The following is a 16,835-nucleotide window of genomic DNA, read 5'->3' as shown; positions in this document are numbered from 1 at the left end:
GGTAGAGCTTTACTCTTGCTTTTAACCTAACAAAAGTCTTCCACACGTTCTGCTCATTCAAAATTGCCTGACAATTTATGGGAGACTTCAGTATGGTCCAGAATGGGTCAGCCTTGGGAAAAACATTAAGGGTACAATGGGAATAGAGGGAAAAATATTTGGGATGTTTTAATTTGTAGTGTATTCCACTCAGTTTTGACTGACTTAAAGAAGAATGTGTCCTCTTTTGTTGCTTTACATTTCCCTTTGCTCTCCTCCTGGAATAACTTCCACGGTAGCATGAAAAGGCAGAATTTTAACAGATTCAAGGTCAGGTAACTATGTGCTTATCTTTGGTCGTTATGCAAATTTCTTCTGACAGGAAGATATGATCCAGGCAATAATCAGTATTTTTCCCTCTTAAGCCAAGTCCAGAGGGCACATCTGAAAGATTAGGATGGTTTCAGACATAGTTCATCATTGATGGAAATGTGCATAATTTAATAATTTAATCCTTCTAAGGTGCTCTCCATAGCACAACGAAACAGAATCAGTATCCATAATGTATGGCCATTATATATTCATACATTCATTTCAAGATAGTTATACACTGAGTAGCTTGAGAAATACTTAAATACGCAACTGCGTTTTCTAAGATATTTGGGAGGGAAAAAGAAAAGTTAAGAATATAGGCTATGCCTGGGAAAAAGTGGTGACTTACACTCTCGGGCAAGTAAACCCACATCCTTTGAGGTACGGTTTATAAACATAGTAATTGGCAACACATATCAAAAATCTCACACCATTTATTTTCCGAGAGTGCACTTACTGCCGAAGAAGAGCTCGGTATCACATCAGACACGATATAAACTCAGGCTCGGAAAGTCACCACCGGCAATCCAAACTGTGATGCAAAACCGAGAATGGTGTTACACCCCTCGAATTTCGTGGGTGGACCACAGGTACCAGGCGGGCCAGCCCGCGTCTTCTACGGGCTCTTCACCGCACCACTGACCACGAACGAGTTGAGGGGCTGAGATTTTTACACCCCATTACGGTTTATATTTTACTTCAGAAGCCTTCACTAAAGCTGAACGAGAACTATTTTAATACCTCGCATAAATTAAAGTACGTGCGCAGGGAGGTAGCTGTGAGAACTGGGAAAGCTCCAACAAGCAGATGCTGCGCAACCCCGTGGTTTCTGAGCTATGGGCGCTGTTGCGGATTTATTCCGCGCTTACAAACTTGCTGCCCAAGGAGAGACGGCTCCTGCCGCCCTGCCCAGCCCAGCCGAGCCCAGCCAAACCGAGCCCTGCCCGCCGGCCCCGGCTCCCGCTACTGCCGGGAGCGCCGGGAGGCGGCCGGCGGCGGGCCGGCAGCTGCCGGCCGGACACGGAGGCGACCCCCCGCGGCAGCTTTTCTTCCACGCATCCCTCTCACACCTGCCCGCTGCATCCCCGCACCATCCCTCACCGCGGTCTCGGGGCAGCCGCCGCGGGAGCCGCCCGCGCCCGCCTCCCCCCGCCGCTCCCGCGGGCGGCCCCCCCTGCTCCGCCCCGGCCCCCCCCCACCCCGCTCCGCCCCGGCCCGGCCCCCGGGCGCAACCCCGCGCTCCGCTGAGCTCGGCTCGGCTCGGCTCGGCTGGGTTCCGCCGACAGCCCGCTGCCGAGGCGCAGGGGCGGCGGTGGCAGCCGCCGCCGGGAGCGGGGCTGGGCTCGGCGCTGGCAGCGGCGCCCAGCTCACGCAGTCGCAGGGAAGAGGAGCAGCCGGGAGCGCCGGCGGGGCCGGGAGTCCGCCCGCCGCCGGGGGACGGCGCGGAGGATCGGCACATCCCTGCTCCGCCGGGGGAGGCTCCGCCAGCCCCCCCGCCCCCCGCCTTCCCTCCCTCCCTCCCTCCCTCCCTCCCTCCCTCCCCGCCCCTCCGGAGCGACATCCCTGCGAGTTTGCTTCGCCGCCCGCGCCCGCCGCCGCACCTCCCTCGCCATCAACTCCGGCGAGCCGCCGGCGGAGAGCAGGGACCGAAGTTGCGGCCAGCCCGGGGTGGAAAGTACCGGCGAGGCGGAAAGGGCCGGCGCCGAGCCCAGCGCAGCCCGGCCCAGCCGAGCGGGGCCGGCGCCGCTCGCCGCCACCCGCAGCCCCCCGGCCGGGGGCTGGCCCCGCGCCCCGGGCCGCGCTGGCCGGGGCACAGCGACGCGGACCCGCGGCCGCCCCGCTCCACCGGACCCGCTGCGGTAAGTCGGGGTTACACTCGGGGACGCCGGGCGTGAGGAGACGGAAGCTCCCGGCCACCGAGGGGGTGGGGGGGAGGGGGGAGATGTAGGGTGGTTGGGGGGAGCGTGCGGGGCGCCCCCGCCACCGCCGCCGAAACTTGTTCAAGTTGTGCGGCCCCGGGGGGCGGGGCGGGGCGGGGCGGGGCGGGGCGGGCGGAGGCGGCGGCGGCGGCGGCGGCGGGGCGCCCCCTGCCGGCCGCGATCGGGGGCGCCGCGGCGGGCGCTGTCCGGGGCTGGCGGGACGCGGGGCGCCCCTCGGCCGGGACGGCGGCAGCCGCGGCGGGTCGGGCTGCCCGCTCTCCCGCTTCGCGCCTTCGCTTCGCCGGCGGAACCAGGCGTGTGGTTGGTGTATGCGTATAATTTTATTTTAATTTGAGCTCCGTTTAATTTTGGTGGCGCGTTTCAGGTCTATTTTCTTGCGTAGCTCCTGCTTAGCGTAATGGGAGATTATGCCCTGAGACCTCGTAGTCACGCAGGAAGAGGTGAAATAAAGCGAGCTTAAGTAGCCAGTCAGAATTTCTGTTTTGCCGAAGTTAAATGTTATGGAACTTTGAAAATGCTCCTTTTAAAAAAATTTCTGTAAAAGGTAAGGTGTATTAACTTATCTTTCCTAGAAAGTTAGAAGTACTTTGTTATCTTAAGTACTTTGAATATGTTCTGACACCTGTACAGCTTCAGAGAATTTTTGTTTCTGTTTCCACAGAAAGAACCAACGTGCAAGGTGGAAGGAAACCCGAAACTGCTCTTCTAACAAAAAAGTGTTGGCTTTCTGCCCTTTCACATGTTTTCCTTTTGCTTCGTAATGGAAGGAGCAGGATTGGCTGAATCACAGAGGCAAAATTTGGGCATCATCGGCTGAAGATAAAGATGAAAGAAGACTTGAAAATACGTCGATACTCTATGACTATTAATTCAGACGCACCTTTCACAAACAGAGGGGAATAGTGGTTAAAAGCACTGCAGTTTCATCAAAAGGAGCTGATGGAGGATCTATCTTGATTTTTAAAATTTTTTTTTTTCCCTTCCCACTCTCCCATGAGTCCCAAAAGAGAACGATGGAAAGAGTGCATATGGAAATTTGAGATAAGGGGAAGGCTGAAGACAATAACTTCAGTGTTGGAGTCTGTTTTCCAAGTGCTGTAAATTCCCTGTGTCATCAAAAATAACACATTGTTTTGAATAAATTCTATCATTTTGTGATCAGTGGAGTTTTTGTCAGCTCTAGAAGTGGAATTTGACCTGACCTGATTGAAAGCTTTTTAAAAAAGTAAATATATGACTCCAACTCCTTTTTTTCAAGTCAAGTTTTTCAAGTTATCAGAAGATAGTGTTTCAGGCTCCTACTGTGCATTATCAACCTGTGTTTTGTATGCATACCTTAGAGATTTTACTTTTTCCCAAATTTTAGTATTTATGCTGTAGTGTTGTGTTTGAGAAAAATGTGAAGAGGCAAGGCACCTAGGATTTAAGTTTCTGAGAGCCTTGTTATTTGAATGTTGTATCTCAGATTACAAGTAATCTGAGTATCTGTTAGAACGCACAGTACACGCTAAGTCTTTTCTCCTAAAGTATGCCTTAAGATGTTAATTTTTATACTAACAGGATCAAAGTTTGTTTTCTGAACGTGGTGTTTTGTTAGGAAATGCCTGCCGGGGGAAGAGGAGCTGCCTAATGGATCATGGCTCTGATGTTCACGGGGCATACTTTATTTCTGGCATTAATGATGTTTGCTGTCTTCACTTTTGAAGAATCTGTAAGCAATTACTCTGACTGGGTGACTTTCATAGAAAATGTAGATCAATATGAAAAACAGCAACCTGAAGGTGTTAGTGCTGAGGAGAAGCTGAAAAAAACAGTTCTTCATCCAAGCTTGTATTTCGACGCTGGAGATGTCCAGGCACTGAGGCAGAAGGCTCATACAAGCCATTCTCATCTCTTCAGAGCCATCAGAAGTGCGGTGACAGTTATGCTATCCAACCCATTATACTACCTACCTCCACCCAAGCATGCTGATTTTGCTGCAAAGTGGAATGAGATTTATGGTAACAATCTGCCACCTCTAGCATTTTATTGTTTGCTGTGCCCTGAAGATAAAGCTGCGTTTGATTTTGCCCTGGAATATATGGATAGAATGGCTGGCTACAAAAACTGGTTGGTCGAGAATGCACCTGGAGATGAAGTGCCACTTGGTCACTCCCTAACAGGATTTGCCACTGCTTTTGACTTCTTGTATAATTCACTGGAAAACGGGAGAAGGCAAAAATACCTGGAGAAGATATGGTCTGTAAGCGAGGAAATGTATGAGTACTCAAAGGTTCGTGCCTGGGGAAAGCAGCTTCTCCATAATCACCAAGCAACCAATATGCTTGCTTTGCTTATTGGGGCTTTGGTTGCAGGGGTGGACAAAGGATCTCAGGCAAATATTTGGAAACACACTGTTGTTGATGCGATGGAGAAAACAATGTTTCTGCTCAATCATATTGTAGACGGGTCTCTGGATGAGGGAGTAGCTTACGGGAGTTACACAGCCAAGTCAGTAACCCAGTATGTTTTCCTGGCCCAGCGCCACTTTGGTATTAACAACTTGGAGAACCACTGGCTCAAAATGCACTTTTGGTTTTACTATGCCACCCTTTTACCAGGCTTTCAGAGGACTGTGGGCATAGCAGATTCTAATTACAACTGGTTTTATGGTCCTGAGAGCCAACTGGTTTTCTTGGATAAGTTTGTCATGAAGAATGGAGCTGGCAACTGGCTGGCACAGCAGATTAGAAAACACAGACCCAAGGATGGGCCAATGGTGCCATCGACTGCACAGAGGTGGAGCACACTGCACACTGAATTTATATGGTATGCTGCTGAAATCACTCCTCGGCCGCCTCCTGACTATGGGAGTGCAAAAATGCATGTGTTTCCTAACTGGGGAGTTGTTACTTATGGGGCTGGATTGCCAAACAGTCTGACAAACACCTTTGTGTCCTTTAAGTCTGGAAAACTCGGTGGACGTGCTGTCTACGACATTGTTCACTTTCAACCGTATGCCTGGATCGATGGGTGGAGAAGTTTCAATCCGGGACATGAACATCCTGATCAGAACTCCTTCACTTTTGCTCCCAATGGACAGGTGTTTGTATCTGAGGCTCTTTATGGACCTAAACTCAGCCACCTGAACAATGTCTTGGTCTTTGCTCCATCTCCTACGAGCCAGTGCAACCATCCTTGGGAGGGACAGCTTGGTGAGTGTGCCCAGTGGCTGAAGTGGATGGGCGATGAGGTTGGAGACTCAACTGGAGAAATTATAACAGCCTCCCAGGCAGGAGACATGATGTTTGTGAGTGGTGAGGCAGTATCTGCTTACACATCAGCAATGAAATTGAAAAGTGTGTATCGTGTTTTGCTGCTCTTAAATTCTCAGACATTGTTAGTAGTAGACCATATTGAGAAGGAGGAAGACTCTCCTGTTAATTCTGTCAGTGCCTTTTTTCATAATCTCGACATTGATTTTAAATACATACCCTATAAATTTAAGAACAAATACAATGGAGCTATGATGGATGTGTGGGATGCCCACTACAAAATGTTTTGGTTTGATCATCATGGGAGTAGTCCTGTTGCTAAGATACAGGAGGCAGAACAAGCTGCTGAATTCAAAAAGCGATGGACTCAGTTTGTAAATGTTACCTTTCCAATGAAAAACACGCTTACAAGGATTGTTTACCTTTTCTATGGCCCATATGTCAATGTTTCTAACTGCAGACTCACAGATAATGGAAAATCTGGATTTCAGATTTCTCTTAGTGTGAACAACACTGAAAACACCATCTCTGTTGTGACTGAATATCAGAATTTAAAGACAAGGTTTGATTACTTGGGATTTGGTGGTTTTGCCAAAGTAGTTCATGAGAACAAAGTGACAAAGTTTGGTCTAGGTACTGAATCCGTGGAAAAACAGGTAAAAAACAATAGGGTGGTTTTCCCATTTGGATTCAAAGTGAACATAATCGCAGGGTTAATTTTGGGTGTTAGTTTGGTCATACTGGCTTTTCAGTGGCGGTTTTACATATCCTTCAGTAAAATGTTGCGTTGGATCCTGATACTCGTTGTCACACTGTGGCTTATTGAATTGGTGGATGTGTGGAGCATGTGTACTCAGCCCATCTGTGCAAAATGGAGCAGTGACATGACAAGACTAGAACATGATAAAGGCAATAAAGCCAAACAATTAGAAGGAAATCCTGTTGTTTTGCCAGATGTTATCATTACTTCACTTCCTGCTTCTGGTGCAGAAATTTTAAAACAGCTGTTTTTCAATAGCAGTGACTTCTTATACATCAGGATACCTACACCCTATCTTGAAATTCCTGCGACTGAATTTGAAATTGATTCCTTTGTAGACCCATGTGAATGGAAGGTTTCTGATGTCCAGAATGGTCATTTTCATCTTATCCAAGGTTGGCTCCAGTCTCTAGTTCAAGGCACAAAGTTACATTTACAAAACATTCCTTTATATGAAGCAAGCAGAAGTAAAATTACTCAGCATTCTGCTGTAGGCAAGGACAAAAAGAAAAGATCCAAAAAGGGAGAATCTTTGTCAGAGCAAAGAAGCAGGGCAAGAGGGAATCAAGATAAAGATGCTGAATATATAAGGGAACTGAGAAGACATCTCCTCTATTATCCTAATGCACGACCTGTGCTTAGTTTAAGTAGTGGGAGCTGGGCATTAAAGCTTCCCTTCTTTCAGGAAATTCTAGGACCGTCAATGAGAGCATTATATGTAGTAAGGGACCCACGGGCATGGATCTATTCAATGTTGTACAAAAATAAGCCAAGCCTTTACTCCTTGAAAAATGTTCCACAACACTTGGCTGCAATGTTTAAGGGGGAGAACGGTAAAGGAAAATGTAGTTTAAATCAAGGCTATGCCTTTGAATATGAATCATTAAGAAAAGAACTTTCAAATTCTAATTCAAATGCTGTTTCTGTGTTGTCCTATTTATGGCTAACAAACACAGCAGCAGCACTGAGAATAAATGGGGACTTGCAGCCAACAAATTATCGGCTGGTCAGGTTTGAAGATATTGTGAGCTTTCCGCAGAAGACGGCTGAAACAATTTTTGCCTTTCTTGGTATTCCTCTTCCTCCTGCTAGCTTAAACCAAATATTATTTGCCACCTCCACCAGTCTTTTCTATCTTCCTTACGAAGGGGAAATTTCACCAAGTAGCATTCACGCCTGGAAACAAAACATGCCCGCTGAAGAGATTAGACAGATTGAAGATATCTGTAATTCTCTAATGGACCACTTAGGATACCCAAAGTTTATAGAATAAATGCTGCCGGTCAGCAGAAATTTGCACTAATGATCTCTGACTCCCAGTTTGTGGATAAATATTGGAGAAGTTTGTTTATTCTTGTAAAATGTGTACAGTCTGCTACTTTCAAAGAGATTATTTTAAGAAAAAAGATAGTTGTTCTTGCAAGTGTGAGTTTTTTGTTTGGTTTGGTTTAAAAAAAAAAAAAAGATAAAAAAACCCTTGTAACTACTTTTGCTGCCTTTCAAACAAAAACTGTGTGAACCTTTATAGAACTACCAGCTGGGTACTCTATAGCTCAGGGGATTAGTAACAGAATATGGAGCTTTTCACCTCCCGCTCACCAGTTTGGTTCCAGCCCAAGTGGTTAGTTCCCAAAAGTACTTACCATATGATGATTGTATGACGGCCTGTATGAAAATTAAACTGGTTAAATTGGCCCAGTTCCTAACGGTGATAATTAGCCCCTTTGGACAGGTTTACTGATGCATTCTGTCTGTCTCTCACTGGTCACTATAGTAGTGCAAAATAAACATAAGCTGAGGTTTAAGGCTGTTCAGCATCCATTCAGTGGGAGGAAACAGAACATTTTAGTGAATCTAGTTCCTTATTTACAGTCTCAGCAGACAGGCCCAGGACTGGAATGGACATGGATATCGAATCTCATCATAGGATATAGTTCCTTCAGCTCAGAGATGTGGCATTTATTTGGATTTTGTGCTTTGATGAAAAAAGAGGACTTAATTCTCTGTGCCTGACAATATGGTACCCTTTGTGAGCCCAAAGTAAACTACATGGAGAAAAAGAAATTGGGCAAAAATCTAAGAAACCAACAACATCTTCAAAACAAACAGAAAAATTTAGAGAAGATTTTGTCTAGTTTTGACCTGCCTCAATGTAACTTAATTTTGAAGGTTGTTCACATCTTGGCTCCTTGCACTGCTTTATCCTGTACCTCTTGTCTAAGAGGTTCTGCAAGGATTTTTTCCATTTCAATGAGACTCTTCTATCCTTGTAACACATTTCTCTGCTGATTCTTGTGCATAATTTCACTGAAACCAATGCAAATATTTGGTGTCATTGTCGATGGCTTATTGTTGATGTCTACATAAAATGGCAATCTGAGATTTAGATCTTAAATAAATCTCCAGGTCTGTCTTGCTGAGGGATGTTTTGCTTTTCTGTATAATGAATTTCTGAAGGACTACCATTGCTAACCTCAGGTCGTCTTTCTGAGCGGGGAGAAATCTGAAAATCACCTGTCCCTCAGCCACCTCACATTTCAGTGATCCTTCCCTGCAGTAAACTATTTCCAAAGTTGTCTGATTTTTATCATGATTGGTGTTTCTTTAACATGGTGCTGTAATATGATATTGGTTTGGAAACAGATAGGCTTGATAGGATAGATGTGTTTTTCTCACAGCTTATTTTTTTCTCGAGTCACACTTTTTGTTGGCGCATGCCCATTAAGAAGAAATTTCCCATTTCCCAGTTTAACTTTCTCAGCATTCTTTGGAAATGCATGCATATTGTAAATGTCTGCAGATGTGTAAATCAGATCACAAAGAGACATCTGTTTCCTTTACCATCTGTTTTTTATGACAGATGGAATTGTCTTGAAATACACTTCAGTTGGCTTGTGGGAGCTGGGATCAGTTTTGGCTTATTATATTGAAATATGTGTGTAATTACTGTTTATTTGGGTGCATTAGTATTAGACAATGTCAAAAGTGCAGTGAGTTTCTTCATACAGATTATAGATACCCTTGCTGATTCTTAATATAAAGGAGTTCCTGCCTTTCCTTCCAATCTTACTATTATGTCCCTGTCTTACCCCACTGTTTTGTCCATCCTATATGTACATTTCATGTCCTTTGGAGCACATTGTGATATCTCATTATGACCTAGATAAAAGTAGCTCCTTCTCGGCCAGTCATTAGTATGTCAAAATAAGCCTCTAGCACAATAAAGCTATTGATATTTTGCGGTCTCACTAGCCATAACTTAGCTGTCATTTACTAGCAGCAGTTGTTTTCTCCCCCTTCAGTCCTAGGTCTCACCCCTGGCTAGGTGGAATGTCATATTGAAGGAAATATTAAACAAATTAATATACACTGGCATGTTAGGGAAACTTTGGTTTCCAAACATCGTTCTCTCAAATTGGCTTCTCTCTGAAGCCATTTTTGATTGTATGTTAAAAAAAGATATGTATTGATGTTTGTACAGTCTGTGTTTGACAGAATAAGTTTCAGCATTTGCCTTCTATTTCCAGGATTTACACTCTAGAATCAGAACAAATAAAAAGGCTTTTCTCTGTCAGATGTTTTAGGGCAGCTGAAGGTAAGAATTAAGACTGACTGTGTATTTGTGGAAGTAGAAAGGGACCTTTAAATCCCTTCCTCAAAGTGCTATATGGAATGCCACAATAGCCTATAAACTGACTTTTTGTTTTTGAGGAGTTAAGATGGACAAAATTGTCTGTCAGGAGCATCATCTGTGCTGCTTTTGGAATATGAGTTATCCTATACACTTACATTCATAACAGTGTTGTGGCTGTCATTAATTATACGCAAAATTTAGGAGCCATTTCTTTTCTGTACTGTCCTTTCCAGGTTCCAAGAATGCATAATCTATTATTCAGAATTTGTTACACTGTCTGTTCCTTAGACAGGTGTAGAAAGGTAGAGGAGAACTCTGTCCTTTATTTTTAGATTTTTGTTGTGAGGGCAAATGCGTTAAAATAATGATGCTAAAAATATGTAAAAGGAAAAGCAGTGTCTTTGACAGTAACAGGGTAGGAATGCCTAGGGTATGGCAAGTCTCCAATTTTCAATCAAATAATTGTTTTGATGAGTTTTAGATGGTAAGTTTCATGACCACTTCCCCAAAGTTAGTACCAGACAGGAGGTATCCCAGCTGTGGAGCTGAATGACTTCGTGTTGAGATTGTGGCCTTCTGGATAGCAACCCAAAACACAGCAGAAATCTGAATAAACATGCATATGGCTGACGAGAATGCACACTAAAAGATGCAGGTCTGGGACTTTGTGGAATAAATTTCAGTGGCACCATCCATAAAATGACAGTTGTGCTATGGAGAAGCAGGAATATTGTGGGGGCCTGGTGATAAAAAAAAAATAAAAATAAACTTGCCTTTGTCTATTAAAGGATAAATTCTGATTTTAAGTCTGGGCTGATCTTAAGTCCAATGGGTCATTAAATAGATCTTTCTTTTTCTTATGAAAGTGTTCCCATTGAGAGTAGTGTGGCTCCATGTCTGAAGAATACAAGTCCAATTTTATAATATGAAATGATTTTGTGCGTATGCAGAGATATCCTCGAAATTCTTTTCTGTCGCTAGCATCCAGAGGAAAAATAGTCACTACATAGACACAGACATTAACCTCCCCTTTCTCCATATACAAATATTTAAGACTGTCAGTAAAATTTTAGAATTGTTAGGCGTTTTTGAAAAGCATGTCTGTTTAGGTACATTGTATTGAAGAGTGTTCTGGCACTTTCAGTTGCACTTTCATAAAGATGCTTATGAAAACTAGTCTCAATACCTCATCTTAGCTTTGTTTCCTTTTTCTCCCTGTGTTAAATGTTGGTAATTATTTGTACTATATTGTGGTTTGAACTATCCAATTATGAGACAGCTAAGATTTTGAAGTATTTTAAACAGGCAGGCTTTATTTAAATGATTACATCTCTGAATCATATTTGGAAGTCTAAGAAGGATAAACACCAAGGAAAACATTTCAGTTGTTTACTTACTTAGTAACTAAGTGACGTTGGCCCAGGGGAGATGCACATGGGTCTTGGCATTCAGAGTTCTATCAAATCACATGAATCTATAGTGTCTGAGCATATCTAAATGCCTCTATTGCTCCTAGTAGGCTTTTTCCAAGAGCAACGTCTGTGGAGATGAGCCTTGGTATCATGTTCAGATTGGTTCCTTTCACCCTCTTAGCAGGTAGCTGGCATGCAGTCCTCATCGGATTTATGTTTGAAGAGTTAACTTACCAGATGCAGCGTTGAATTTCTATACAAGATCCTCACTTATGTGTAAAATATATGGCACAATTCATTTGACAATGATAGGGTTAGAATGCAAATAAAACAAAAAACTGCACTTCAGGTTTTATAAAGTTATTGGTAACTGATTTGTAGCGCTGCAGTTGTGGATTAGATTTCTTTTTTTTTTTTTTAACCTGTAAAAACAGTTTCACTTGCTGCTGAAACTTAATGATGTGACTGCTAGGTGACTCCTGGCTCTGACTGACAGTCAATTATTTCCATTATTAGTCTTGGAGACACTATTTATTTGATGAATATGAACATACTGGAATATAATACTGCATTTGCTGAAAATATTTGAAGTGCACAGTTCAAGATTAAGGATAAAAATATGTTACCTCAATATTTCTCTAAGTTACAAAAATTAGCCCCTTTACGAGTGGCCCATATGTTGGACTCTGGTATTTATTTAGGTAACTTAGAAGTAATTTATCAATATTATTTATTTTTAATTACATATAAAATTATTTTCTTCAAGAGGATAAGTACTGGATCTTAACATTTCTACAATTAGCGCATTATAAGCTTCCCTTCCTTTCTCTGGACGTTGTTTTAGCTTTGATTCAGGCTAAAACCTTTGTTTCAATCTCATGAATGGGCTGTTTTCTGAGTGAGGAGTCTGTCTGGAGACTCTTACAGTCTCAAATTCCATTTCATTGCATTTTAGTGTAGAATATAATGGACTACGAGTCATGGATCAAATTGCTAAATTGTGAGCTGTTCAGAGTTGGGCCGTAAGTGGAATGACGCCTTGCTGACCTCAGTGAATGTTGTGCTGTTGACTTCAACAGGGCCAAAACACTACCATCTACTGTTATCAAACTGTTATTATCTACTTAGCCTGAATGTTTCAAAACAGCAGAAATTACAGGAAGTAAATACCTCAAATGGTATGAAAGATTCCTGTTCTTGTTATATGATGAAAGAAGGAAGTGCATTTTAATAATGTAAAAAATATAAATTGCTCTGTAACCCTAATCAAAGCTTCCTCTAGGCTGTCTGATAAATTTTTAAGCTTATAGAAGGTATAGAAACAAACAGATATTCAAAATAATATACAAATCACAGTTTCAAATGTCAGGACCTGATTTTCTTCAGTGAGGAGAAATTCACTGATATGTGATTGACAATATTCTCATAAAGGATTTGAATGCATAATCTTGTGCTGTCTCAGAAGGTACTTAATAGTGGGAAAGTGCTGTTTCACATTACCAAAATCATACTGTTTTAAATTAAAATATAAAACTTTTGAGCTGACAGTATGCCCAGAGTTATATGTTATGTAGAAGAACAAAGACAGTCTAATTTTGTTCACACCTGTCTAACACAATAATTTCTGAAAGGTTCTTCATTTATGCTGGTATAAACTCAACATTTAGTTTCCTGTCTTTACTGAGAAAGATATTGTGGTGTTTAAGAACATGGCCTGAATTAATCTATCTCACATTAGGTAATTTAACTTTTACACCTATATAGGGAGCATTGTCACTCTAGAATTGATGGAAAGTGAGTGTTGCCTTCAAAGGTAAATCAGATATTGCTTACATCTTTGTAAATCCTCAAAAGTCAAGGGTGGCTCAGCTCATACTTTAGATGCCCACCTAAAGGCCTCAAAGGAAGTTGGGTGAATTTGGTTTTAAACGTGTATGGTCTTACACCTAAGTAGATTTCTGTATCTGAGCAGTTCTAGTGGATAAAGTGTCCAAACAAAATTTTATGAAACATCCTGCATAAAATAAAACTGTTGTTGGTAAAATAATACTTTTGTGTTACCCTTTTTTTCTTTTTTTCCCCATATTATTTCACTACTTAGAATATCACAAAACCTTGTGATGTGGTTGTGTATGTATTTAAATTTTTTTAAATATTGCTATTTTTGTTTGGTTTTAATATGGGAGCCACACTTATCTTTCAGAAAGTGTTGATGACAAGACCTGATTCAGATGCACAGTAAGGGTGTTTAGTGTTAAGTAAAAGACCACAAAATAGCTGTATTCCTAGAACAAAAAGGGTTATTTCCCTCTCAGTTCTCAGGAACTGGACAACTGGTACAATCCGTAATTTTGAAGTCTTTCAGTCTATGAACACTCTCGCTAGATGCAAACCGTATGTTTAGAATACTGCCTCTTCTAATTCCTGAGCTATACCCAGGAATGTTTTCAAAGACTGATATTTGACCCAGAGACCATTCTAACAATTTAAGTGTAGGTAAGCAAGCTCCCGCAGCCATGAATGTTCTCTTCTATGTTTAATTTAAAAACCAAAAGACACATAATCAAGTTAACTGGAATAACTACAGCTCTCTGGATCTCGCTTACTGAATGTGCGCTGGTGCAGGCAGTATCTGTCCGATCCAGAGGCATATAAGGATTCAGCATCCTTATTGCTGCAAAGGTCTATAACCCACTGCAGGGGCATCTGAGCTGCAACTAATTTCCTGCAGCAGAGTTTTGCAGGATTAACTAATTTTTTTTGTCTGTTTAATTTAGCAGAAAGTGCTTGACATATATCTTAAACATAGGAGCAAGAATAAGACATGATTCAGAATCAGAGTTCACTCTTCTGTGAACTTTAGCATGTTGTAAAGCAAAGGTTTGTATGTTTTTGTCTTGACGAGGTTGTATTTAGCTGTGAAATGGGTTTAATGTTTTGGGGTGGGGATTTTTTGGTTTTTAAAATTTATTTATTTATTTGTTTTTTCTGGAGGGTGTTAGCCCTGTGCCTTCTCTGTTAGTGGCTGATGAGTTATTTTGCAGTTGGTGGGCAGTATGTGCTTATCCTTTGTAGCTCATCCTAGGTCTTGTCACTCTACTCTCACAAGTAATATTTTTTTCTTAACCTTCTGAATCCTGAACCCAGCTTTGGCTTTTGGGAGAGTTACATGGAAAGTGCCTATTATAGTAGGAGCAACAAGGTGTGATGTAAACAAATGCTGCTGTCTATTGCTAATTATTTGACAATATTTGTCTCCAGCTATTTTCTGAAAGGTTGTTCAAAGTGAGTAAATCCAAAGTACATAGCTCAGAGGAAACTAATACCAAGATCATGATAAAATGCAGGCTGTCAGAGATAATAAATGAAAACTTGTTTTTGTGAAAGCCATTAATATTTTCACTCTTAATTGCCTTTCTAAGAGAGGAGTTTCTTACATTTTCTTTGGGGATTTTTAGACCTTTTTGTGTTTCCATCCTACAGTGGGCCTGAATCATAGTTCAAAATCTTATTTTTTTTACATTTTCTTAAACCTGTGTTTCAGGATGTTCCAGTCTATTCTTGTAATAAACTACATCCTATAGATGCACTTGGTTTCAAGAAACACAATCTCAAACCTGGTGTGGACTACAATAGGTACACAGAAATGAAATGAAAAACAGAAGAAACAAAATGTTATGCTGCTGAAGAGAATAGACTTGGAAGCATATGTTGGAATATTTAGGTCTTAATGAGCTGCCATAATCAGATCTTTGAAAGTATGGGTGTAGCTCTCATCCATTCCTCAGCCTAATTACTAACCTTCACAGCCCTCTTTAACTGCAGGCTAGGCTAAGATGAATTTCCTTCCATTTGCTGAAAGAAAAGAGCAAGCCTACATGAAGATATCTTGGCTTTGTTGATATACTAAGATTTTTTAAAGATGCTGTCACTTGAATGTATGTCTGTACCTCTAGGTTGCTCCAGGGTGCATTTGCAAGTCTTACATAATGAATGATCCTGTTGACTTCAGTGTATAGGAATCTACCTATTTGTAGTCCGTCTTTCTCTGATAATAGCCACACCTTAATACCTTTAACACATGAAGTGAATAGAATAATTAGTAAAGTGCCAGGATAGACAATAAAGAAAAATCTCTGATATTCATTTTTCACAGATTGTTGAAAGCGTTTGCCAGCAGTCTGTTTCATCTGCATTTAGTTCAGTTGACTGCGCATAGCAACAGACTCATAACATCCTTAGCAGAAGCTCCCTTGAGAAGTTTATAACTTAAAGGTACAGTTTTAAACAGCTAATGTATATACCTTTGCTTTAGTGCCTCTTAAATTAATATAGGTGCGATTTTGTTCTTGATTTAAATGCACAAAATAAACCAAAGGAAAAAAAAAGAGTTATTCCATTCCCCTTTAAATTTAAATATAAATAAATAAATAATTTATAAAATAAAGACATTCAGATGCTATTAAAGTTTCAGAAAAAAACCCTGTAGGGTAAATTTAGCAGAACTGCCATTAACTGTGTTATTAAATTATTACTATTCATGCTCTATAATGTATCCTGCAAAACAAGTACAAATATGACCAATTTTCTTTTGTTGGACTTCTGAAAGAGAATCAGCTAGATACACAACCAACTTGTAACTGAAAGCAGATGTAATAACCTCATGAAAAAGTAGTCTTACCCATATCTAGATACCTTGCAGTTACTCTTGTACTTACTGTTTTTTATTTCATGCTATTAGTGAAGATTTAGTAACTCAGTTTTGGTTTTGTTTTTTGTTAGTTTTACAGGTGTATTATTGGTAGTAAGTGTGAGAGCACTGGGAGAAATGATCCATAACTCTAAAGACCTCATAGTCTAAAGGGTAAATAACTATTAGCATCTCTATGTTAGAGATTAAAGTTCCAGTAACTTACATAAGGCTTTTAGATAATTCTATGGGTGTAATGGAAGTTGAATTTAAAGAGCTCAAATTTCAGTCTGCTTCTGAGTCATGTGCACCTTAAACATGGTCATTTGCAGTATAGTGTCGTAGAATCATTTAGGTTGGAAAAGACCCTTAAGATGATAGACACCAACTATTAATTGGCAAATACACTGAATTTAGAACTTAAAACAGACTCTGATATATGAAGCTTACTGGGAAATGCTTAGTTTGTGGCTTATGTTTTCCTTGAAAATGAAGCACTTCCTCATTGCTAGTGAGGCTTTTTAGCTGAAAGTGTTGAGGCTGACCATCCTTTGTTCCTGTTCTTCTTTTTGTATTCTATTTTTTTAAACTTTTAGTCTTTTTATCTTTTTTGTATTGTATGCTGTGTAGTTTCCATATAAGACTTTTATTTATCTATTCTAGAAAGATACATGTTTTTAATGAAGAATGAATTTGAAGAACTGTTTCATTACTTTTCCCTTCTGTTGCTTTAAAAATAGAAATCATAGTTTCAGGCATTTTGTGAAAGAATCTGTCAGAATTTCTTAAAGTCA

The 16,835-nt window shown here is 41.2% G+C and overlaps 1 protein-coding gene across 1 annotated transcript; it reads left to right on the top strand.

Moving 5' to 3' along the window:
• Positions 1-1,578: 1,578 nt before the first annotated feature.
• On the top strand, positions 1,579-13,398 carry DSEL (dermatan sulfate epimerase like). Its single transcript, XM_064443082.1, has 2 exons — positions 1,579-2,210; positions 2,953-13,398. The coding sequence occupies exon 2, from the start codon at positions 3,928-3,930 to the stop codon at positions 7,576-7,578; it is 3,651 nt and encodes a 1,216-aa protein (XP_064299152.1). The 5' UTR covers positions 1,579-2,210; positions 2,953-3,927; the 3' UTR covers positions 7,579-13,398.
• Positions 13,399-16,835: the final 3,437 nt, after the last annotated feature.

Source organism: Phalacrocorax carbo, chromosome 2 (assembly GCF_963921805.1).
Source record: "Phalacrocorax carbo chromosome 2, bPhaCar2.1, whole genome shotgun sequence".
Lineage (NCBI taxonomy): Eukaryota > Metazoa > Chordata > Aves > Suliformes > Phalacrocoracidae > Phalacrocorax > Phalacrocorax carbo.
Note: the sequence above shows the minus strand (reverse complement) of the source record. Positions and strands in the feature narration are given on the sequence as shown.

Excerpts from the sequence above, each read along its gene's own strand:
- DSEL (XM_064443082.1), top strand. The coding sequence starts at position 3,928 with ATGGCTCTGATGTTCACGGGGCATACTTTATTTCTGGCATTAATGATG.